Genomic DNA, 25,144 nt, shown 5'->3' with positions numbered 1-25,144 from the left:
ATGATCTTCCAACAATCTTGAAGGAGTTCCCAGAGATGCTTAGCACTTGTTGGCCCTTTTGCCTTCACTCTGCGGTCCAGCTCACCCCAAACCATCTCGATTGGGTTAAGGTATGGTGACTGTGGAGGCCAGGTCATCAGGCGTAGCACCCCATCACTCTCCTGCTTGGTCAAATAGCCTTACACAGCCTGGAGGTGTGTTTGGGGTCATTGTCCTGTTGAAAAATAAATGATGGTCCAACTAAACGCAAACCGGATGGAATAGTATGCCGCTGCAAGATGCTGTGGTAGCCATGCTGGTTCAGTATGCCTTCAATTTTGAATAAATCCCCAACAGTGTCACCAGTAAAGCACCCTCACACCATCACACCTCCTCCTCCATGCTTCACAGTGGGAAACAGGCATGTAGAGTCCATTCGTTCATCTTTTCTGCGTCGCACAAAGACACGGTGGTTGGAACCAAAGATCTCAAATTTGGACTCATGAGACCAAAGCAGATTTCCACTGGTCTAATGTCCATTCCTTGTGTTCTTTAGCCCAAACAAGTCTCTTCTGCTTGTTGCCTGTCCTTAGCAGTGGTTTCCTAGCAGCTATTTTACCATGAAGGCCTGCTGCACAAAGTCTCCTCTTAACAGTTGTTGAAGAGTTGTGTCTGCTGCTAGAACTCTGTGTGGCGTTGACCTGGTCTCTAATCTGAGCTGCTGTTAGCCTGCGATTTCTGAGGCTGGTGACTTGGATAAACTTATCCTCAGAAGCAGAGGTGACTCTTGGTCTTCCTTTCCTGGGGTGGTCCTCATGTGAGCCAGTTTCTTTGTAGCGCTTGATGGTTTTTGCAACTTCACTTGGGGACACTTTCAAAGTTTTCCCAATTTTTCGCACTGGCTGACCTTCATTTCTTAAAGTAATGATGACCACTCGTTTTTCTTTACTTAGAATTTGTATTATGGCAAGAAAAAAGCAGCTGACAGTCTATTTAGTAGGACTATCAGCTGTGTTTCCACCAGACTTCTGCACAACACAACTGATGGTCCCAACCCTATTTATAAGGCAAGAAATCCCACTTATTAAACCTGACAGGGCACACCTGTGAAGTGAAAACCATTTCTGGTGACTACCTCTTGTAGCTCATCAAGAGAATGCCAAGAGTGTGCAAAGCAGTCATCAAAGCAAAAGGTGGCTACATTGAAGAACCTAGAATATAAGACATATTTTCAGTTGTTTCACACTTTTTTGTTAAGTATATAATTCCACATGTGTTAATTCATAGTTTTGATGCCTTCAGTGTGAATGTACAATTTTCATAGTCATGAAAATGTAGAAAAATCTTTAAATGAGAAGGTGTGTCCAAACTTTTGGTCTGTACTGTACATATGCGTAAAACTGATAGATCGTGGTGCATAAAAATAGTTTGAAGGGATTCTGAGAAATGTTATAAATAAATAATACACATTTATATATTAAACATATTTATAAATACCTTCATGAGAAAGCTATGTTTTATGTAGTGCACTCTGTTAGGATTTCAAAGATGGCAACTGACAATAATGGTATTTAAAGGGGTTTTCCCACTAACAAAAGTTCATTTTAGTCAATAGTTCTTGGAATAATAATAATTTCCACAATTGGATGTATTTTAATAAAATGTTCCTGTGCTGAGATAATCTTATAAATGTGCCCCTGCTGTGTACTGTGTAATGGCTGTGTCTGACCATGCAGGGACATGGTCTGATCATACCACATCTCCTGGGAAGGGGAGGACGCAAAAGAGTATACAGACATTACAGCATGGGATTGCAAATAATTCTTTCTTTGAAGTAAAACATTGTTTAAAAACAGGCAGGGAAATGCTTTACCTCACAAAAAGAATCAGCTGTGATCCCGTGATGTAATGTCTGTATACTCTCCTGCGTCCTCCCCTGCTGTAATGTCTGTATACTCTTTTGCTTTCTCTCTTGCCCAGGAGCTGTGGTATGATCAGACTTTCTTCCGTACACGGTCAGACACAGCCATTACACAGGGGAACATTTATAAGATTATCTCAGCACAGGAACATTTTATTTAAACACATCCAATTGTGGAACTTATTATTATTCAAAGATCTATTGATTAAAACGAACTTTCGTTCGTATGAAACTCCTAAAAGCAAAACCAAAGAAATGAGTCAGAGCATAAATTGGTATACGTGCAAAGTATAAGAGCACAGTCACACCATGGCCATATAACAGACAAAACAAACCCAAGAAGAAAACAAAATGAACATATACCCTGAAGTAATTAAACAGTAACAGCACATGTAAGTAACATAGGGGACTTAGTTATCACTATTTTGATCAAAACTGTGGCCGACTGAGCTATTATGCATGCTTAATTTACAAAAAAACATTATTTGCATTTCCATATTTTTAGAGCTATAATTTTTCTATATTTCTGCCGACAGTCATCTGAGGACTTGTTTTTTGCAAGATGAGTTGGTGTTTTTAATGGTACCATTTTCAGGCACATATTATTTTTTGATTGCTTTCTATTTAAATTTTTGTGAGACAAAATGAACAAAAACTAACAATTCAGGAATTGCTTTCTTTTGGTTTTTTTATGCTGTTCACCATGTGGTAAAATTAATAAGACAGCTTTATTCTTCGGGTCAGTACGATTATAGCCATACCAACATTTATATTATTTTTTTATGTTTTTCCGCTTTTTTGCAGTATGCTGTTTTCAACTATACCATTTTTACTTACACCTGTTTTTTAATGAATTTTATTCCACTTTTTTTGGCTGTATGATGAAAAAGCAAAATTTTTTGCCAGATTCTTTTATTTTATTTTTTATGGTATTTGCCCATGCATTCAATGAGTTGAATTGAGTTCAACTCATTGCATGTGTTGGAAAATACTCACTGCGCATGTGCAGACCTCATTTGCCAGAATCAGTGTATTGCCGGCATATGAACAGAGCAGTCACATAAAATGTGGCCGCTCTGTTCATGGGATCTTCTTGGGACCTTCATTATTTGGACTGCGGTGAAAAGGTAAGGATGAGGTTGGTTTATTATTTTACTTTTATTACAGGTGATCGTGGGCTTCAGGGATTAGGTGTAAGGTGAGTATTTTTACTAATTTTAACATTTTTTTTTACACTCAGCACAGCACAGGTGCCCGCGAATGGGACACTACTGCTCCCATCCAGCGGCGCCTGTGCTTGCTGTTTCCTATGGCAGGAGGCGCCGGCTGATGGTGGTAGTAGTACCATCAGCCGGCACCTATGACCCATTAGCTTTTTACCGTGAGTCACTGTCACAGCTGTGGCATCATGCTGACACCTGTCAGCATGATGTCGCAGAGCTCTGACCGCGGTAATGCAATTACCATCGATCAGAGCCTGTATTTCCTGCACTGTCATGCGTCCCTGCATGGAGGGGGAAGAGGGACCATGCCGGCATTAGTGTTACAAAGGGCTCGGTAAATGGATGATGAAAGGCAAATTTAAAGTCGGTCAATAAAGATCAGAATATAAGAAATCATGGCACTGAGCAAACACACACCACTTGAGCAAAGCAACAACTGGCAATGTTCTAATAATTGCCAGCCAGCTAAATAGCCAGGTAATCACTCCGAAAGGGTGACACCTGGAAAAAACCTCACAGGCCAGGTCTAGAGTAGACAATTAAGCCAAGTATTCCAAAAATAAACAGACCTTTTAGAATTAAATAGAAGAAAAAAAAGACCACATGCCTTTACAAAATCAGAGGAGACCATAAAATGTAGGTAGAATCACTTGCCACAAGCAAGCTAGTGCAACTGGCTGCTGCAGGGCCACCATCAGAGCATTACTGCCTTTAATACTGTATGGGGCCCAGTGAACAGAAGTACAAAGGGGGGTGCCGGACAAGTCCGGGCCTCCCCTCTTGTGCTTCTGCTCACTGGGCCCCAGGGCATTATTTGCTTCAGCTCACCAGGCCCCAGTGCATCTCAGCGCAGGGAGCCTTGGAGCTCTCATGGCCATCAAAACTTAACAGCCTTGTAGCTTCAAGGGAGTCCTTCCACCTCTTCTGTGACACGCTGGTGATGGCGCGTACACGATGACATCATCGCGTACGTGTCGGTATGTACGAGAGCCAGAATACCAGCCCAGAGCAAATGATGAATTGGGAGTATAGGGGGAGAGCAAATGATGAATTGGTAGTGGGGGGTGAGGAGAGCAAATGATGAATTAGGAGTGGAGAGAGAAAATGATGAATTGGGAGTGGGGGTTGCGGAGAGCAAATGATGAACTGGGAGTGGGGATGGGGAGAGCAAATGATGAATTGAAGGTGGGAGTAGTGGTGGGGAGAGCAAATGATGACTTACAATTAGCCCTACTACCCAGGAAGAGTTCACTTAGCCCTACCATGCAGGGATAGCTCGCTTAGCTCTACTACCCATGGACAGCTCTCTTAGCCCTACTATCCAAGGACATTTCTCTTAACCATTCTACCCAGGGACAGTTCACTTAGCCCTACCACACAGGGACAGCTCTCTTAGGCCTGCTACCCAGCAATAGCTCTGTTAGCCCTACCTCCCAGTGATAGCATTGCCGTCTGTTTTCATATAGTATTGCATGAACATCACTGTTACAATTACATGTGGCTCTTTGAAGGCAACCATAAAGCTGATGTGCGCCTCGGTGAAAATGAGTTTGACATCCATGGGTTAAAAGAAGTGACATTCTTTGAGTGGGTTTCACTTCTCTACACTTGATAATATAAAGTAAGATATGCTGGCATCAGAGAAGAACGACTGCCAGTGAAGCTGCTTCAGGAATATTGGCATTCCTTGGAAGCGGCTTCACCCGGGAAAACTTGGCAGCTTTGCTGGAGTCTAAGAGACACTGTGTGCACTTACCCTTAGGAAAGAAAAAACTCATGTGAACAGCAAAGTGGATTTGTCATAAATATAAGTTAAGGTATGTGCACACAGCATCTAAATTCCGATGGTGGAGAATCTGAGGTCAGGAAAAACACGATGTTCTTATTTCTGAGGTGGCTTCACTGGCTAGTGTCTTTTCCTGTATTTTCAACCAAAAAAAGGACAGGCAGCTTCCAAATGAAGTCTCCCAAAGAATGAACATTACTTTTTTAACCACTTTACGGTTTACGAATAGTGTTGAGCATTCCGATACTGAAATATCGGGTATCGGCCGATATTCGCGGTATCGGAATTCCGATACTTAATTCCGATACTTTTGCAATATCGTATACCGGAATCGGAAGTTCCCATAATGCAATGAGCCATTTTCATTTTATTCAGCCAATGAGGATCCTAAGAAGTGTGGGCACATCCTGTTAGGCATGTAGGCATCTTAACTAATGGCATGGCTGTGATTGGCTGCTGAAATGATGTCATGATGCACTATAAAAGCCGCCGCCATTTTGAGCTCACTCTGCTGTGAATTCAGTTAGGGATAGGATGCTGTTGTTCTGAGGGACAGTTTTAGCTACCTATTTGGTCTATTCTGCTTTACCCAAGCTACTTTATAAATCGCTGTGCCTTGCAGTGCTAGTGCACAGTTCTCTGTGCTGTTCACCGCTTTCTGCAAGGTCTCTGTGTGTGAGTGCAGCTCACCCTGTAGTGTGTGCTTCAGCCACGTCTGGTTATAGTGCACTCAGTGTGTGTCACTGCCTCATACATTGTCCTTTTTTGCCAATTCATAATTTTTCCTGATATCTCCTATTAGTGTGGTGGTTCCATCCGTATTCAGCTAAATTTGTTCCAAACACACTATATAGGAGTAGATAGAGAAATTTTTTTTGTCTTGCAGCACTAGTGCACAGTGCTCTGCATCTGCACTGTTCACCGCTGTCTGTAAGGTCTGTGTGTGTGAGTGCAGCTCACCCTGTAGTGTGTGCTTCAACCACGTCTGGTTGTAGTGCACTCAGTGTGTGTCACTGCCTCATACATTGTCCTTTTTTGCCAATTCATAATTTTTCCTGATATCTCCTATTAGTGTGGTGGTTCCATCCGTATTCAGCTAAATTGGTTCCAAACACACTATATAGGAGTAGATAGAGAAATTTTTTTGGTCTTGCAGCGCTAGTGCACAGTGCTCTGCATCTGTACTGTTCACCGCTGTCTGCAAGGTCTGGTGTGTGAGTGCAGCTCACCCTGTAGTGTGTGCTTCAACCACGTCTGGTTGTAGTGCACTCAGTGTGTGTCACTGCCTCATACATTGTCCTTTTTTGTCAATTCATAATTTTTCCTGATTTCTCCTATTAGTGTGGTGGTTCCATCCGTATTCAGCTAAATTGGTTCCAAACACACTATATAGGAGTAGTTAGAGGAGCCTTTCTGCAGCATTGGGCCCTGCAGCCCCAGCCAAATTAGTATTAGCCTATTTTTTGCAGCCTCATCTATTGCATTGTAGGTTACCTTCCTACATTGTAATAGCTACAAAAAGTTTGTGATACTATCGTTATTACATCTTTAGTCACATCCAGTGTCTTTTTGTGACAAAAAAAACCTAAATAAAGTTCACCAAACACTCCACTTTACAGTTGTGTAGGCCACATTAGCTCATATTAAAGTCTAGTCCACACTTTATAAAATTAGTGTTTCTTATACCTGTTAGCAGCTGTTCAGGAATAAGCACACTAAGCCCTTAGTACTTTTCTGCCTATCTTTATAAGTCTACCAAGATGAAGAAGGCAGGGAGTAAGGCATGTGGTCGTGGGCGTGGGCGTGGAGTTTCTGCAGGGAGAGGACGTGAGGATTCTGTGCCTGCAGGGAGAGGACGTGGGGATTTTGTGCCTGCTGCGGGCACCAGTGACTCAGCATCCCCCAGTTTTACCAGGGAACAGTCCTTTATGCGCAGCTTTGTAGGAGCTAGCCGTACCCCACTGCTGCGGGAGGACCAAATTGAAGCCGTTGTCGGATGGATGGCAGCTAACGCATCGACTTCAATTAGTTCCAGATCCTCTCAGGTCCTGAGCACTGAAGAGCACCCATCTGTCTCTTCACCACCTGCCAAATTGCCCAGGCAGTCAGAGTGCCCTGGACAGGAGCCATCTCTACTTCTGTTCTCTGAATCTCTTGGCTTGGAAAGAGGGGGCCAGCTAAGCAGAATTCGAGAATTTGAAGAAGAGGTAGTATGCAGTGATGCGCAACCGTTTTGTCTCTCTGAATCTGAAGAGGCGGGTGGGCCAGTGCCTATGGTCAGCAGCACACCTCAGTACGCATCTGATGATGAGACTCAGGTGCCACTTTCTGGTGCGTACTGTGCTGTCGAGACTACCCAGGAGAAGCAGTTGTTTGTAGAGGGTGGTGTAGATGATGAGGTCCTTGACCCATCATGGCGTGAGGGACAGGAAGGTGGTGGGAGCAGCTCTGAGGAAGAGATTCCCCGAACAGCCCAAAAAGGAGGGAGAGGGAGGGGGCAGACTTGGTTGCCTGTAGACTCCACTTCGGCACTCATTAGGAGCATGGCTCTTCCAAAATCCAAAGCGGGCGCTCCCAAGACTTGCAGTGCCTGGTCCTTTTTTGACACAGTTGCAGATGACATTTGCTTTGTCAAATGCAAGCTGTGTAATCAGAAGGTGAAAAGAGGGAAAAGTGTCAGCAACCTCAATACCACAAATATGTGGAAACATGTGCGGACCAAGCATGTGGTGGAGTTACAAAAACACACTGAAGACCTAGGCCAACCTACAGCGCCACCTACCACCTCTTCAGCTCGTGTTGTAGCCTCTCCCTCCAGCTCACACACAGCTGGTTCGGCTTCCTCACAGGATCGCCATGGAAGAATCTCTGGCACTGTTGTACAGAGACACAGTGTAATTCCACCCACAGCACCACTTTCCCAGTCATCCTCACACTCCCAGGCCAGTCTACAGCCATCATTAGCACAGGCATGGGAGAAAAGGCGCCCATACTCGGCAAACCACCCCCGAGCACAGGCTCTGAATGCTGGCATTGCTAAACTACTGGCCCTTGAAATGCTATCATTCAGGCTGGTGGAGACTGACACATTCCGTAACTTTATGGCATTGGAAGTCCCACAATACAACGTGCCCAGCCGATTTTATTTCAGCAGGCAAGCCGTCCCTGCCCTGCAACATCATGTGGAGGGAAAAATTAAACATGCGCTACAAAACGCCGTCAGTAGCAAGGTCCACCTGACCATCGATGCGTGGACCAGTAAGCATGGACAGGGATGATACCTTTCCCTCACTGCCCATTGGGTAAATGTTGTGGAGCCGGGTACAGATCTTGAGAGTGGTGCTGTACGTGTTCTGCCAACTCCAAGGATTGCAGGAATCCAGTCTGTACACATTGACTCCTCCTCATACTCCATTTCCTCTGAATCAGCGCTGCAGGAGCCGTCACGGTCTACCTCCACATCGACCCGTGAACGGTTACCTGTTATGGTGACCAATATGAGCACAGCCGTGGCCAAACGTCAACAGGCCGTATTAAAATTAATTTCTTTGGGGAATCGAAGCCACACAGCGCAGGAGCTCTGGAATGCCATCAAGCAGCAGAGCGACGTGTGGTTTGTGCCAGCGAATCTCCAGCCAGGCATGGTAGTGTGTGACAATGGCCGAAATCTGGTGGCAGCTCTGGGCCTAGGCAACCTCACTCACATCCCATGTCTGGCACATGTGCTCAACTTGGTCGTGCAGAGTTTTTTGAGGGACTATCCGGATCTTGATGCACTGCTTCACAAGGTCCGCATAGAGTGCGCTCACTTGCGGCGTTCCAGCAATGCAAGATCACGCATTGCAGCTCTGCAGCACCGATTACGTCTTCCGGAACATCGCATCATATGTGACCTACCCACCAGGTGGAATTCAACGTTACATATGTTGGAGAGGTTGTGTGAGCAGCAGGCAGCAGTAATGGAGTACCAGCTGCAGCAGGCGCAAAGAAGTCGCAGTGCGCGCCGTTCACACTTCACCACCACTGAGTGGGCCTCTATGAAGGACATTTGCCACGTTTTGCGTGCCTTCGATTATTCCACGCGGATGGCGAGTGCAGATGATGCACTAGTCAGCATGACTATCCCCCTTATCTGCCTGCTTGAAAAAACACTGTAAGCACTAAGGGACGAGGTTTTGGAAGAGGTGGAGGATGAGGAGTCACAAATGCCATCTGCTTCTCTACAGTCTGCGCAACGTGGTTCCTCACAAAGGCCTAGGCAGGGGACACTTTGTGAGGAGGATGAGGAGGAGTCAATGGATGAGGAAGACATCTGTCTAGAGCGAGGGTGGGGTGATGCAGAGCAGGCAGAGATCACGCCTCAAGCAGGGGACAGCGTTTCTTGGCCAGTTGGCAGTCTGCAGCACATGGTTGATTTCATGCTGCAGTGCCTGAGAAACGACCGCCGCATCGCCCACATTCTCAACACGGCTGATTATTGGGTGTCCACCCTCCTAGATCCTCGCTACCGGGACAACTTACAAAGCCTCATAACACCGTTGAACCGGGAGCATAAAATGCGGGAGTACCAAGACGCACTGGTGCATTCCATCATGTTCTCCATTCCACCCGAGAGCAGTGCTGCTAGTGCTTTACAAAGCAGCTCAGTGCGTTGAGGCAGTGGAGGAAGCTCTGCACAAAGAGGGAGCAGAAGCAGCGCCTCAGCACAAGGCAAGATCAGTATGGCCGAAATGTGGCAAAGTTTTGTGTCCCCGCCGCCACAAATGTCTATACCATCACAGACGGCTCCAGTCAGCAGGAGGCAACGTTTCCGTCAGATGGTGACAGACTACATGTCTTGCCCTCTTAGTGTACTCCCAGACGGCTCTTCTCCCTTCAAGTTTTGGGTCTGTAAGCTAGATACATGGCCAGAGCTAAGTCAGTATGCATTGGAGGTGCTAGCTTGCCCTGCTGCTAGTGTATTATCGGAACGCGTCTATAGTGCCGCAGGTGGTGTACTAACAGACCGTCGCATGCGACTATCCTCCGATAACGTTGACCGGCTTACTTTTCTCAAAATGAACAAGGCCTGGATCTCTCATGAATTTGCCAGTCCTCTTCCAGAATAAATAATTGTTGGCAAAAGTATCCAGGTCTCCTGTTCTGTTCATGTTTCTACCACGTGAACTGTAATCCCTGAGCTCCAACACCGCCAGTTGGCGCTCGGAAGTGCCGTCTGCACAGTCAACACTTGCTGCCGTGTCATTGGGGTTCAGTAACGTCAGCTGTTCCCCTGCTGTGCGGACGGCAATTTCTCCTGCTCTGTCCACATTCTCACTACTACAGATTTTAAAGTTGCTCCAATTACACCTCTGGCTCCTCTGTTTTCAGTATTATCCCTGAGCTCTAACACCGCCAGTTGGTGCTCGGAAGTGCCGTCTGCACAGTCAACACTTGCTGCCGTGTTATTGGGGTTCAGTAACGTCAGCTGTTCCCCTGCTGTGCGGATGGCAATTTCTCCTGCTCTGTCCACATTCTCACTACTACTAATTTTAAAGTTGCTCCAAATACACCTCTGGCTCCTCTGTTTTCAGTATTATCCCTGAGCTCCAACACCGCCAGTTGGCACTCGGAAGTGCCGACTGCACAGTCAACACTTGCTGCCGTGTTATTGGGGTTCAGTAACGTCAGCTGTTCCCCTGCTGTGCGGACGGCACTTTCTCCTGCTCTGTCCACATCCACTGTACTACTGATTTAAAACCTCCTCCAAATACACCTCTGGCTCCTCTGTTTTCAGTATTATCCCTGAGCTCAAACACCGCCAGTTGGCGCTCGGAAGTGCCGTCTGCACAGTCAACACTTGCTGCCATGTTATTGGGGTTCAGTAACGTCAGCTGTTCCCCTGCTGTGTGGATGGCAATTTCTCCTGCTCTGTCCACATTCTCACTACTACAGATTTTAAAGTTGCTCCAATTACACCTCTGGCTCCTCTGTTTTCAGTATTATCCCTGAGCTCCAACACCGCCAGTTGGCGCTCGGAAGTGCCGTCTGCTCAGTCAACACTTGCTGCCATGTTATTGGGGTTCAGTAACGTCAGCTGTTCCCCTGCTGTGCGGACGGCACTTTCTCCTGCTCTGTCCACATCCACTGTACTACTGATTTAAAACCTCCTCCAAATACACCTCTGGCTCCTCTGTTTTCAGTATTATCCCTGAGCTCCAACACCGCCAGTTGGCGCTCGGAAGTGCCGTCTGCACAGTCAACACTTGCTGCCATGTTATTGGGGTTCAGTAACGTCAGCTTTCCCCTGCTGTGCGGACGGCAATTTCTCCTGCTCTGTCCACATTCTCACTACTACAGATTTTAAAGTTGCTCCAATTACACCTCTGGCTCCTCTGTTTTCAGTATTATCCCTGAGCTCCAACACCGCCAGTTGGCGCTCGGAAGTGCTGTCTGCACAGTCAACACTTGCTGCCGTGTCATTGGGGTTCAGTAACATCAGCTGTTCCCCTGCTGTGCGGACGGCAATTTCTCCTGCTCTGTCCACATTCTCACTACTACAGATTTTAAAGTTGCTCCAATTACACCTCTGGCTCCTCTGTTTTCAGTATTATCCCTGAGCTCCAACACCGCCAGTTGTTGCTCGGAAGTGCCGTCTGCACAGTCAACACTTGCTGCCATGTCATTGGGTGTAACGGGTTTGGGAGGCGGAACCTCTGAGCTACTATACAAGGGGGCGGTCCTTGTAAGGGAGCGGGTGGCGACCAGGGTAGACGGGCAGGCAGTCACAGCAGGTGACTGGGACAGTCTCTGAATGAACGGACAGGAGGTCACGGCAAGTGACCGGGGCAGTCTCTGGATGAACGGGCAGGAGGTCACGGCAAGTGACCGGGGCAGTCTCTGGATGAACGGGCAGGAGGTCACGGCAAGTGACCGGGGCAGTCTCTGGATGAACGGGCAGGAGGTCACGGCAAGTGACCGGGGCAGTCTCTGGGTAAAGGATTGGTACGACCTGTGGCGGCAGATGATAGACGTGAGCTCCCAGGTGAGCAGGCGAGAGTCTCTGGATAATCGGGTGGTCACAGCATGTGACGGCGGAGCCTCCAGGAAGACCGACAGACAGGTAGCAGATGAGCGCTCCCAGGTGAGCGGGCAGGAGTCTCTGAACAGGCGGGTGGTCACAGCACGTGACGGTAGAGCCTCCTGGTAGGCTAGCAGACAGGCAGCAGATGAGCGCTCCCAGGTGAGCGGGCAAGCTGGTCCTTAGACAGACTGACAGGAGTTGGAAGGCAGACCGTCGGACCTCAGGCTAGCAGGCAGGTAGCAGGATATCAGGCAGGAATTAGACAGCAGACTGGCAGGAATCTGGCAGGTATCTGGCAGGTAACTGGCAACGGGACCTGAGGGCTGAAGCAGAGTAGTGAACAGTGCTACAACATTGCTCGGGCACCTCCATTTTGGAGGAGGTGCCTTTTATATGGGAGGTCCTCCGGCAATTGGCCGGGGACTCCTTAGGACGGCGCGCGCGGTCCCTTTAAGAGAGGGGGAGCGTGCGCGCGCGCGCCCTAAGCACACTGCCGGGGAAGGAGCGCGTGCCGGAAGCAGCGGGGAGAGAAGCGCTGGAGGACGCCGCGCCAGGAGCGGGGAGGTGAGAGGGACGGCGTCTCTGCCTAGAACGGGGCAGAGACGCCGATGCTACAGTACCCCCCCCTTTAGGCCCCCTCTTTTTTTGGTCAGAAAGAAATTTCTCAAGGAGAAGCGGGGCGTTGATGTTCTCCCTGGGTTCCCAAGTTCTCTCCTCAGGACCAAACCCCTTCCAATCTACCAGAAAAAAGGTTTTTCCTCTTACCCTCTTGGAGGCCAGAATACTTTCTACCTCAAAGATGTCATCAGCGGAAACCGGAGCAGGAGGGGCACCTGGATTTTTGGAAAAAAATTTAAAGACAACGGGTTTGAGGAGAGATACGTGGAAGGAGTTGGGGATCCGTAGGGTGGCCGGGAGTTTTAATTTGTAGGCCACAGGGTTAATTTGCCTGAGGACTTCGAAGGGGCCGATGAATCGAGGACCCAACTTGTAGGAGGGTACTTTGAGCCGCACATGTTTGGATGAGAGCCAAACCTTGTCTCCCGGACGGAATTGGGGCGGATCCAGACGTCTCTTATCAGCATATCTCTTCATCCGCTCAGAGGAGAGAAGAAGAGCGGACCTGGTGCTCTCCCAAATAGTAGAAAATTCGCTGACAAGAGACTCCGCAGCAGGGGTGTCCACAGAAACGGAGACAGGAAGTGGAATCCGGGGATGTTGGCCACCGACTATAAAGAACGGGGATTTGGAAGAGGACTCGCTCTCATGGTTGTTATAAGAGAACTCGGCCCATGGTAGGAGATCCACCCAGTCCGAGTGGTGAGCATCAACGAAGTGCCGGAGGTAGCTGGACAAGATTTGATTGATCCGCTCCACTTGACCATTGGACTGAGGGTGGTAAGCGGAGGAGAAATCCAGGGTAATGTCCAGCAGCTTACATGTGGCTCTCCAGAAGCGAGAGGTGAACTGAACCCCACGATCCGACACGATGTGGAGGGGCAGACCATGGAGACGGAAGATGTGGCGGATAAAGTCTTTAGCCAGCTCGGGTGCAGACGGAAGACCAGGCAGGGGAATGAAGTGGGCCATCTTAGAAAAACGGTCAGCGACAACCCAAATGACAGTACAACCGGCAGAAACTGGAAGGTCGGTGATAAAGTTCATAGCGATGTGTTGCCAAGGAGCAGCAGGTACGGGAAGGGGCAGGAGATGGCCGGCAGGTAGATGTCGGGGAACTTTGTTACGGGCACAGGATGAACAGGCCGCGATGAAGTCTACCACGTCCTTACGCAGGGTAGGCCACCAGTAATGCCGGGTAATAAGTTGGAAGGTCTTCTTTTGGCCAGCATGGCCAGCTAGTTTAGAAGAATGTCCCCAGCGAAGAACCCTCTCCCGATCTGGCACAGCTACGAACGTCTTACCGGGTGGAAGACGAGTCAGATCCAAGGGGGCCACATTCATCACGTTGGAGGAGTCGATGATGTGCGTAGGTTCCTCCTCTTGATCGGAGGACAGGAAGGACCGGGACAAGGCATCAGCTTTGACGTTCTTGTCCGCCGGACGGAAATGAAGAATGAAGTCGAAGCGGGCAAAAAACAACGACCACCGGGCCTGGTGAGGATTGAGTCTCTGGGCATTTTGGAGATATGCCAGGTTTTTGTGATCCGTGTAGATAATTACCGGGTAGAGAGCCCCTTCAAGCAGATAGCGCCACTCTCCCAGTGCCAATTTGATCGCTAGCAATTCCCGGTCTCCAATGGAGTAGTTGCGCTCCGACGAGGAGAAGATTTTGGAGAAGAAGCCGCACGTTACCATTCTCCCGGTAGAAGACTTCTGGGTGAGCACCGCTCCGGCTCCGGAGGAGGAGGCATCAACCTCCAGGTAGAATTGTTTATTACAGTCCAGACGGTGCAGGACGGGAGCAGAGGCGAAGGCTTTCTTTAGGGAAAGGAAGGCCTCCTCGGCTTCAGGCAACCATGTCCTGGGGTTAGCCCCCTTACGGGTAAGTGCAGATATGGGAGCAGTCCGAGACGAGAAGTGTGGGATGAAAAGACGATAATAATTAGCGAAGCCCAGGAATCGCTGTATCGCCTTCAAACCTTCAGGACGAGGCCATTTTAGAACGGAAGAGAGCTTCTCGGGATCCATTTGCAGACCTGTTTGGGAGATGACATAGCCCAAGAACGGAAGGGAGGTCTGATCGAAGAGGCACTTCTCGTATTTGGCGTAAAGGTGGTTCTGCCGAAGCCTAAGCAGGACCTGACGAACATCCCTCCGGTGTGTGGGGAGATCCGAAGAGAAGACCAAGATATCGTCCAGGTATACCACTACGCAGGAGTACAGGAGGTCACGGAAGATGTCGTTGACTAGTTCCTGAAAGACCGCGGGAGCATAACAGAGACCGAAGGGCATCACAAGGTACTCGTAGTGACCGTCCCGGGTATTGAATGCCGTCTTCCACTCGTCTCCTTGACGGATACGGACCAGATTATACGCTCCTTGTAGATCCAGCTTGGAGAAGATCCTGGCGCCCTTGAGACGGTCAAACAATTCGGAGATGAGTGGCAGGGGATATTTGTTTTTTACCGTGATGAGATTGAGTCCTCTGTAGTCAATACAGGGACGTAGCGAGCCGTCTTTCTTTTTGACAAAGAAGAATCCGGCTCCAGCCGGGGAGGTAGATTTTCGGATAAATCCCCTAGCCAGATTCTCTTCAATGTACTCAGACATGGCTCGGGTCTCGGCTGCAGACAACGGGTAGATACGCCCATGGGGAGGAGTGGTGCCAGGTACCAGGTCGATCGGGCAATCGTATGGCCTATGGGGTGGCAACGTCTCAGCTTCCTTCTTACCGAAGACGTCCGCATAGGGCCAGTAGGGAGCCGGGAGACCAGGTAAGTTAACTAGAGTAGGCTGAGGGCGAAGTGGACGGACCGGGACCAGGCAGGTCCTATGGCAGTCAGGACCGCATCGGAGTACTTCACCGGACCGCCAGTTCAATACGGGATCATGTGTCTGGAGCCAAGGTAGACCTAGCAACAGGGAGTGAGAAAGTCCGGACAGCACATGGAATGAGATCTCCTCAGAGTGCAGCATTCCCACCTGCAGGGTTATGGGTTCGGTGACTAGCAGGATGGTCTCCGAGAGAAGTCTTCCATCCACGGAGGCGACTGACAATGGTTCAGCCAGGGACTTGGTGGGAATATGGTATCTCTCTACCAGAGACTGGGAGATGAGGTCTCCAGCAGCTCCAGAATCCAGATGGGCGAGTTCAAAGAGACGGTTTTCTCCCCAAGCAATAGAGACCGGTAAGGTCAGAGACGGAGAGGGCTTACTTTTGTCTAGGACGACCTCTCCGAGTGGTCCTAGACACTGGCGTTTCCCGGCTTTTCCGGGCAGGAACGGATGAAGTGCTTCATACTGCCACAATAGAAACAGCTTCCCTCGGCTCGGCGAGATTCTTGGCGAGAACCGACCATCTTGGTCTGGTCGACCTGCATAGGCTCAGGAGAGTGTAGCTGAGGAGAGACAGAGGGAGTGACGGGTTTCTGAAAAGTAGGAGCTAGACGTGGAAACCTCCTCTCACGGGTGACCTCTTTGGCACGCTCCTGGAACCGCAGGTCAATCCGGGTGGCAAGAGTTATTAGGTCATCGAGAGTGGTAGGAATGTCCCGACCGGCAAGTTCATCTTTAATACGGCCGGACAGACCCTCCCAGAAGACGGAAACCAGAGCGTCATTATACCAGGCCAGCTCCGAGGCAAGGGTACGGAACCGTATGGCATATTGGCCCACGGTGAGACTTCACTGACGGAGGCGTAGCAGAGATGATGCGGATGAGGTCTTCCGTCCGGGTTCGTCGAAGACTTTCCGGAAAGCCGTGAGAAAGGCAGGCAAGTCGGACACCAGGGGGTCTCCTCTCTCCCATAGAGGATTTAGCCAGGCCAGGGCCTCTCCGGTGAGATGGGACATGATGAAGGCAATTTTGGCCCGGTCGGAGTTAAACTGGTGAGACAGGAGTTCAAAGTGCAGGGTGCACTGATTTATGAAGCCCCGAGCCTGGGCGGAGTCGCCTCCGAAACGAGGAGGTGCAGAAAGCCGGGGTCCGGGGTAGGATACCATTTTATTAGTGGGCAGTGGAGCTGCCGGATTGCGAGTCATGGCACTGGCGGTGGTTGCAGGCAGAGCAGTCAGAGTGTCCAGGCGAGAATTGACATTCCGCAGGTGACCCAGGATGGACTCCTGTTGGGACCTCTGACGGGACAGTTCATGACACAGGTCCGAGAGCGAGGGAGCTTGGGTGCCACCGGGTTCCATGGCCCGAGCAAACTGTAACGGGTCTGGGAGGCGGAACCTCTGAGCTACTATCCAAGGGGGCGGTCCTTGTAAGGGAGCGGGTGGCGACCAGGGTAGACGGGCAGGCAGTCACAGCAGGTGACTGGGACAGTCTCTGAATGAACGGACAGGAGGTCACGGCAAGTGACCGGGGCAGTCTCTGGATGAACGGGCAGGAGGTCACGGCAAGTGACCGGGGCAGTCTCTGGATGAACGGGCAGGAGGTCACGGCAAGTGACCGGGGCAGTCTCTGGATGAACGGGCAGGAGGTCACGGCAAGTGACCGGGGCAGTCTCTGGGTAAAGGATTGGTACGACCTGTGGCGGCAGATGATAGACGTGAGCTCCCAGGTGAGCAGGCGAGAGTCTCTGGATAATCGGGTGGTCACAGCATGTGAGGGCGGAGCCTCCAGGAAGACCGACAGACAGGTAGCAGATGAGCGCTCCCAGGTGAGCGGGCAGGAGTCTCTGGACAGGCGGGTGGTCACAGCACGTGACGGTAGAGCCTCCTGGTAGGCTAGCAGACAGGCAGCAGATGAGCGCTCCCAGGTGAGCGGGCAAGCTGGTCCTTAGACAGACTGACAGGAGTTGGAAGGCAGACCGTCGGACCTCAGGCTAGCAGGCAGGTAGCAGGATATCAGGCAGGAATTAGACAGCAGACTGGCAGGAATCTGGCAGGTATCTGGCAGGTAATTGGCAACGGGACCTGAGGGCTGAAGCAGAGTAGTGAACAGTGCTACAACATTGCTCGGGCACCTCCATTTTGGAGGAGGTGCCTTTTATATGGGAGGTCCTCCGGCAATTGGCCGGGGACTCCTTAGGACGGCGCGCGCGGTCCCTTTAAGAGAGGGGGAGCGCGCGCGCGCGCGCCCTAAGCACACTGCCAGGGAAGGAGCGCGTGCCGGAAGCAGCGGGGAGAGAAGCGCTGGAGGACGCCGCGCCAGGAGCGGGGAGGTGAGAGGGACGGCGTCTCTGCCTAGAACGGGGCAGACACGCCGATGCTACATTGGGGTTCAGTAACATCAGCTGTTCCCCTGCTGTGCGGACGGCAATTTCTCCTGCTCTGTCCACATTCTCACTACTACAGATTTTAAAGTTGCTCCAATTACACCTCTGGCTCCTCTGTTTTCAGTATTATCCCTGAGCTCTAACACCGCCAGTTGGTGCTCAGAAGTGCCGTCTGCACAGTCAACACTTGCTGCCGTGTTATTGGGGTTCAGTAACGTCAGCTGTTCCCCTGCTGTGCAGACGGCACTTTCTCCTGCTCTGTCCACATCCACTGTACTACTGATTTAAAACCTCCTCCAAATACACCTCTGGCTCCTCTGTTTTCAGTATTATCCCTGAGCTCAAACACCGCCAGTTGGCGCTCGGAAGTGCCGTCTGCACAGTCAACACTTGCTGCCATGTTATTGGGGTTCAGTAAGGTCAGCTGTTCCCCTGCTGTGTGGACGGCAATTTCTCCTGCTCTGTCCACATTCTCACTACTACAGATTTTAAAGTTGCTCCAATTACACCTCTGGCTCCTCTGTTTTCAGTATTATCCCTGAGCTCCAACACCGCCAGTTGGCGCTCGGAAGTGCCGTCTACACAGTCAACACTTGCTGCCATGTTATTGGGGTTCAGTAACGTCAGCTGTTCCCCTGCTGTGCGGACGGCACTTTCTCCTGCTCTGTCCACATCCACTGTACTACTCATTTAAAACCTCCTCCAAATACACCTCTGGCTCCTCTGTTTTCAGTATTATCCCTGAGCTCCAACACCGCCAGTTGGCGCTCGGAAGTGCCGTCTGCACAGTCAACACTTGCTGCCATGTTATTGGGGTTCAGTAAGGTCAGCTTTCCCCTGCTGTGCGAACGGCAATTTCTCCTGCTCTGTCCACATTCTCACTACTACAGATTTTAAAGTTGCTCCAATTACACCTCTGGCTCCTCTGTTTTCAGTATTATCCCTGAGCTCCAACACCGCCAGTTGGCGCTCGGAAGTGCCGTCTGCACAGTCAACACTTGCTGCCATGTTATTGGGGTTTAGTAACGTCAGCTGTTCCCCTGCTGTGCGGACGGCAATTTCTCCTGCTCTGTCCACATTCTCACTACTACAGATTTTAAAGTTGCTCCAATTACACCTCTGGCTCCTCTGTTTTCAGTATTATCCCTGAGCTCCAACACCGCCAGTTGGCGCTCGGAAGTGCCGTCTGCACAGTCAACACTTGCTGCCGTGTCATTGGGGTTCAGTAACGTCAGCTGTTCCCCTGCTGTGCGGACGGCAATTTCTCCTGCTCTGTCCACATTCTCACTGCTACAGATTTTAGAGTTGCTCCAATTACACCTCTGGCTCCTCTGTTTTCAGTATTATCCCTGAGCTCCAACACCGCCAGCTGGCGCTCGGAAGTGCCGTCTGCACAGTCAACACTTGCTGCCGTGTCATTGGGGTTCAGTAACGTCAGCTGTTCCCCTGCTGTGCGGACGGCAATTTCTCCTGCTCTGTCCACATTCTCACTACTTCAGATTTTAAAGTTGCTCCAATTACACCTCTGGCTCCTCTGTTTTCAGTATTATCCCTGAGCTCCAACACCGCCAGTTGGCGCTCGGAAGTGCCGTCTGCACAGTCAACACTTGCTGCCGTGTCATTGGGGTTCAGCAACATCAGCTGTTCCCCTGCTGTGCGGACGGCAATTTCTCCTGCTCTGTCCACATTCTCACTACTACAGATTTTAAAGTTGCTCCAATTACACCTCTGGCTCCTCTGTTTTCAATATTATCCCTGAGCTCCAACACCGCCAGTTGGCGCTCGGAAGTGCCGTCTGCACAGGCAACACTTGGTGCCGTGTTATTGGGGTTCAGTAACATCAGCTGTTCCCCTGCTGTGCGGACGGCAATTTCTCCTGCTCTGTCCACATCCACTGTACTACTGATTTAAAACCTCCTCCAAATACACTTCTGGCTCCTCTGTTTTCAGTATTATCCCTGAGCTCCAACACCACCAGTTGGCGCTCGGAAGTGCCGTCTGCACAGTCAACACTTGCTGCCATGTCATTGGGGTTCAGTAACGTCAGCTGTTCCCCTGCTGTGCGGACGGCAATTTCTCCTGCTCTGTCCACATCCACTGTACTACTGATTTAAAACCTCCTCCAAATACACTTCTGGCTCCTCTGTTTTCAGTATTATCCCTGAGCTCCAACACCGCCAGTTGGCGCTCGGAAGTGCCGTCTGCACAGTCAACACTTGCTGCCATGTCATTGGGGTTCAGTAACGTCAGCTGTTCCCCTGCTGTGCGGACGGCAATTTCTCCTGCTCTGTCCACATTCTCACTACTACAGATTTTAAAGTTGCTCCAATTACACCTCTGGCTCCTCTGTTTTCAGTATTATCCCTGAGCTCCAACACCGCCAGTTGGCGCTCGGAAGTGCCGTCTGCACAGTCAACACTTGCTGCCGTGTCATTGGGGTTCAGTAACATCAGCTGTTCCCCTGCTGTGCGGACGGCAATTTCTCCTGCTCTGTCCACATCCACTGTACTACTGATTTAAAACCTCCTCCAAATACACCTCTGGCTCCTCTGTTTTCAGTATTATCCCTGAGCTCCAACACCGCCAGTTGGCGCTCGGAAGTGCCGTCTGCACAGTCAACACTTGCTGCCATGTCATTGGGGTTCAGTAACGTCAGCTGTTCCCCTGCTGTGCGGACGGCAATTTCTCCTGCTCTGTCCACATCCACTGTACTACTGATTTAAAACCTCCTCCAAATACACCTCTGGCTCCTCTGTTTTCAGTATTATCCCTGAGCTCCAACACCGCCAGTTGGCGCTCGGAAGTGCCGTCTGCACAGTCAACACTTGCTGCCGTGTTATTGGGGTTTGGTAACGTCAGCTGTTCCCCTGCTGTGCGGACGTCAATTTCTCCTGCTTTGTCCACATCCACTGTACTACTGATTTAAAACCTCCTCTAAATACACCTCTGGCTCCTCTGTTTTTAGTATTTACCCAGGGCTCCAATACCGCTAGTTGCTGCTCAGAAGTGCCGTCTGCACAGTCAACGCTTGCTCCAGTGTTATTGGGGTTCAGTAACGTCAGCTGTTCCCCTGCTGTGTGTCCGGCAAATTCTCCTGCTTTGTCCACATCCACTGTACTACTGATTTAAAACTTGCTCCAATTACACCTCTGGCTCCACTCTGTTTTTAGTATTTACCCTGGGTTCCAGCACCGCCAGCTGGTTCTCGGTAGTTCCATTTGCTCTTGTACCTTCTACTACCCATCCGGGTTCCAGTACCGTCAGCTGGTTCTTGGCAGTGCCTTTGGATTAGGTGCCTCCTTCTCGGTATCCAAGTTCCACCAACGTCTGCTGGTTCTTGGTAGTGCTTTCTGGCACAGGTACCTCCTGCTTAGTAACTGAGTTCCAGTACTGTCAGCTGGTCTTCGGCAGTTCCATTGGCTCTTGTACCTTCTGCTACCCATCCGGGTTCCAGTACCGTCAGCTGGTCCTCGGTAGTTCAATTTGCTCTTGTACCTTCTACTACCCATCCGGGTTCCAGTACCGTCAGCTGGTTCTCGGCAGTGACTTTGGCACGGGTACTCCCTCCTGCCCAGCCTGGTTCCAGCACGCCAGCTGTTTCCGGGTAGTGTCAACGTCACTTTGCCTCCAATGCGTTGTCCTGTCGTGTTGCGGTCGGGTTAGCCGACTCTATGGTGCCTGCAGTTTAGGTGACTCCTATGTGGGCTGCGGGATCTGGCAATGAAGGCTGGTTCCATAGTGCCAATAGGAAAAGCACCCCCTGTAGGACTGTTGGTCTTGGTAACTGCGGCCGGCTCGCGGCCTTGAACTTTTTTTTACATGGGTACCTTCTGCTACCCATCCGGGTTCCAGTACCGTCAGCTGGTTCTCGGCGGTGCCTTTGGATTAGGTGCCTCCTTCTCGGTATCCAAGTTCCACCAACGTCTGCTGGTCCTTGGTAGTGCTTTCTGGCACAGGTATCTCCTACTTAGTAACCGAGTTCCAGTACCGTCAGCTGGTCTTCGGCAGTTCCATTGGCTCTTGTACCTTCTGCTACCCATCCGGGTTCCAGACCGTCAGCTGGTCCTCGGTAGTTCCATTTGCTCTTGTACCTTCTACTACCCATCCGGGTTCCAGTACCGTCAGCTGGTTCTCGGCAGTGACTTTGGCACGGGTACTCCCTCCTGCCCAGCCTGGTTCCAGCACGCCAGCTGTTTCCGGGTAGTGTCAACGTCACTTTGCCTCCAATGCATTGTCCTGTCGTGTTGCGGTTGGGTTAGCCGACTCTATGGTGCCTGCAGTTTAGGTGACTCCTATGTGGGCTGTGGGATCAGGCAATGAAGGTTGGTTCCATGGTGCCAATAGGACAAGCACCCCCTATAGGACTGTGGGTTTTGGTAACTGCGGCCGGCTCGCGGCCTTGAACTTTTTTTTACATGGGTACCTTCTGCTACCCATCCGGGTTCCAGTACCGTCAGCTGGTTCTCGGCAGTGCCTTTGGATTAGGTGCCTCCTTCTCGGTATCCAAGATCCACCAACGTCTGCTGGTCCTTGGTAGTGCTTTCTGGCACAGGTACCTTCTGCTTAGTAACCGAGTTCCAGTACCGTCAGCTGGTCTTTGGCAGTTCCATTGGCTCTTGTACCTTCAGCTACCCATCCGGGTTCCAGTACCGTCAGCTGGTCCTCGGTAGTTCCATTTGCTCTTGTACCTTCTACTACCCATCCGGGTTCCAGTACCGTCAGCTGGTTCTCGGCAGTGACTTTGGCACGGGTACTCCCTCCTGCCCAGCCTGGTTCCAGCACGCCAGCTGTTTCCAGGTAGTGTCAGCGTCACTTTGCCTCCAATGCGTTGTCCTGTCGTGTTGCGGTCGGGTTAGCCGACTCTATGGTGCCTGCCGTTTAGGTGACTCCTATGTGGGCTGCGGGATCAGGCAATGAAGGCTGGTTCCATAGTGCCAATAGGACAAGCACCCCCTGTAGGACTGTGGGTTTTGGTAACTGCGGCCGGCTCGCGGCCTTGAACTTTTTTTTACATGGGTACCTTCTGCTACTCATCCGGGTTCCAGTACCGTCAGCTGGTTCTCGGCAGTGCCTTTGGATTAGGTGCCTCCTTCTCGGTATCCAAGTTCCACCAACATCTGCTGGTCCTTGGAAGTGCTTTCTGGCACAGGTACCTCCTGCTTAGTAACCGAGTTCCAGTACCGTCAGCTGGTCTTTGGCAGTTCCATTGGCTCTTGTACCTTCAGCTACCCATCCGGGTTCCAGTACCGTCAGCTGGTCCTCGGTAGTTCCATTTGCTCTTGTACCTTCTACTACCCATCCGGGTTCCAGTACCGTCAGCTGGTTCTCGGCAGTGCCTTTGGATTAGGTGCCTCCTTCTCGGTATCCAAGTTCCACCAACGTCTGCTGGTCCTTGGTAGTGCTTTCTGGCACAGGTACCTCCTGCTTAGTAGCCGAGTTCCAGTACCGTCAGCTGGTCTTCGGCAGTTCCATTGGCTCTTGTACCTTCTACTACCCATCCGGGTTCCAGTACCGTCAGCTGGTTCTCGGCATTGTCTTTGGCACGGGTACTCCCTCCTGCCCAGCCTGGTTCCAGCACGCCAGCTGTTTCCGGGTAGTGTCAACGTCACTTTGCCTCCAATGCGTTGTCCTGTCGTGTTGCGGTCGGGTTAGCCGACTCTATGGTGCCTGCAGTGTAGGTGACTCCTATGTGGGCTGCGGGATCTGGCAATGAAGGCTGGTTCCATAGTGCCTATAGGACAAGCACCCCCTGTAGGACTGTGGGTTTTGGTAACTGCGGCCGGCTCGCGGCCTTGAACTTTTTTTTACATGGGTACCTTCTGCTACCCATCCGGGTTCCAGTACCGTCAGCTGGTTCTCGGCAGTGCCTTTGGATTAGGTGCCTCCTTCTCGGTATCCAAGTTCCACCAACGTCTGCTGGTCCTTGGTAGTGCTTTCTGGCACAGGTACCTCCTGCTTAGTAACTGAGTTCCAGTACTGTCAGCTGGTCTTCGGCAGTTCCATTGGCTCTTGTACCTTCTGCTACCCATCCGGGTTCCAGTACCGTCAGCTGGTTCTCGGTAGTTCCTCAGCTTTCTTGTACCTTCTGCTACATTTCCAAGTTCAAGCTTTTTGAAATGGTTCTTGGTAATCACTCTGGATCTCCCTGACGAGGACCCTGAAGACGAGGACCCTGAAGACCAACCCTAAGAAGACGAGGACCCCGAAGACAACGACCCTGAAGACGAGGACCCTGAAGACCACCCCGAAGAAGACGAGGACCCTGAAGACCACCCTGAAGAAGTTGACCAAGAGGACAAAGAAGAGAAGACAAGCACCAAGATACAGAAGAACAAGAGACAGAAAACCAAGAAGCAGAAATACAAGAAGCTGCAGAACAAAAAGCGGAAGAACATTAAGCATAAGACTAAAAATCAGAGCAAAAGATAATATCTAAATTATAAGCAGAAGATGACTAAGCAGTGTATCGGGGTGAGTCCGTTCCTCCTCGTGGTGCCCCTGGAAAAGACCTGCTGCTGCAGGCCAAACTGAACGCGGACAAATCCTGTTGTAAATCTTTTGTGACGGGCAGAACGAAAGGTGTAATGTCCAACCTTTTATAGATAACAACTACAGGAATGCCTGTCACAAATAAGAATATGATGAAGAAGAAGAATATGAAGAAGATGAAGAAGTAGAATATGAAGAATGTAAAAAAAAAGAATAATACGAAGAAGGTGAAGAAGAAGAAGATGAAGAAGGTGAAGAAGAAGAGGATGAAAAAGATGCTGAGGATGATGAAGGAGAAAGTGTGGGAGAAGTAAAAAAGAAGGTGAAGAGCATGCAAGTAGTGAAACATAAATATCTGACAAAATATAAAAATACTTAACATAGTCAATATTTCCGTAACTCAGAACGTCTTAAAAAAAATATTAATTCCTGCTATTCCATTTGATTGGGCTAAACCTCTATGCCTTTATTGTCTCCCCCACCTCCCCCAATACATTCTACATTATTCTTAGTTGTTTTCCTTCATGTAGAATTAACCTACAAGGAAAGAAAGGGTTTATTTTCATTCCGATATTTCTGTCCCATTGACTTGCATTGGTTTCCGGTATCGGAATCGGCGATATCCGATACTTTTTCGGTATCGGTCCGATCCAATCCGATCCGATATTTCCTGATATCGGAAGGTATCGCACAACACTATTTACGAACTCTAAAGTGGTTAAAAGAAGTAACAAAGGATTGAATATTTTGGACATATTGCCCTACTTTTAACCCCTTCCCACAATGGCCAATCTACTTTTTTTCCCTTTTGATTTTCATCTTTTTATCTTCCAAAGGCCAT

At 50.1% G+C, this 25,144-nt stretch overlaps 1 protein-coding gene across 1 annotated transcript in view; it reads right to left on the bottom strand.

Annotated features, from left to right (window-relative positions):
- LOC141270896 (granzyme A-like) overlaps positions 1-25,144 on the bottom strand; it is a 123,808-nt gene that overhangs the window by 52,152 nt on the left and 46,512 nt on the right. Inside the window, exon 2 of the mRNA XM_073681022.1 lies at positions 2,117-2,135. Coding sequence (XP_073537123.1) covers positions 2,117-2,135 — 19 coding nt within the window. The remainder of the gene's footprint in view (positions 1-2,116; positions 2,136-25,144) is intronic.

This window comes from Phyllobates terribilis, unplaced genomic scaffold, assembly GCF_046119375.1.
Source record: "Phyllobates terribilis strain yellow unplaced genomic scaffold, ASM4611937v1 Scaffold_1__5_contigs__length_1240528914, whole genome shotgun sequence".
NCBI lineage: Eukaryota > Metazoa > Chordata > Amphibia > Anura > Dendrobatidae > Phyllobates > Phyllobates terribilis.
Note: the sequence above shows the minus strand (reverse complement) of the source record. Positions and strands in the feature narration are given on the sequence as shown.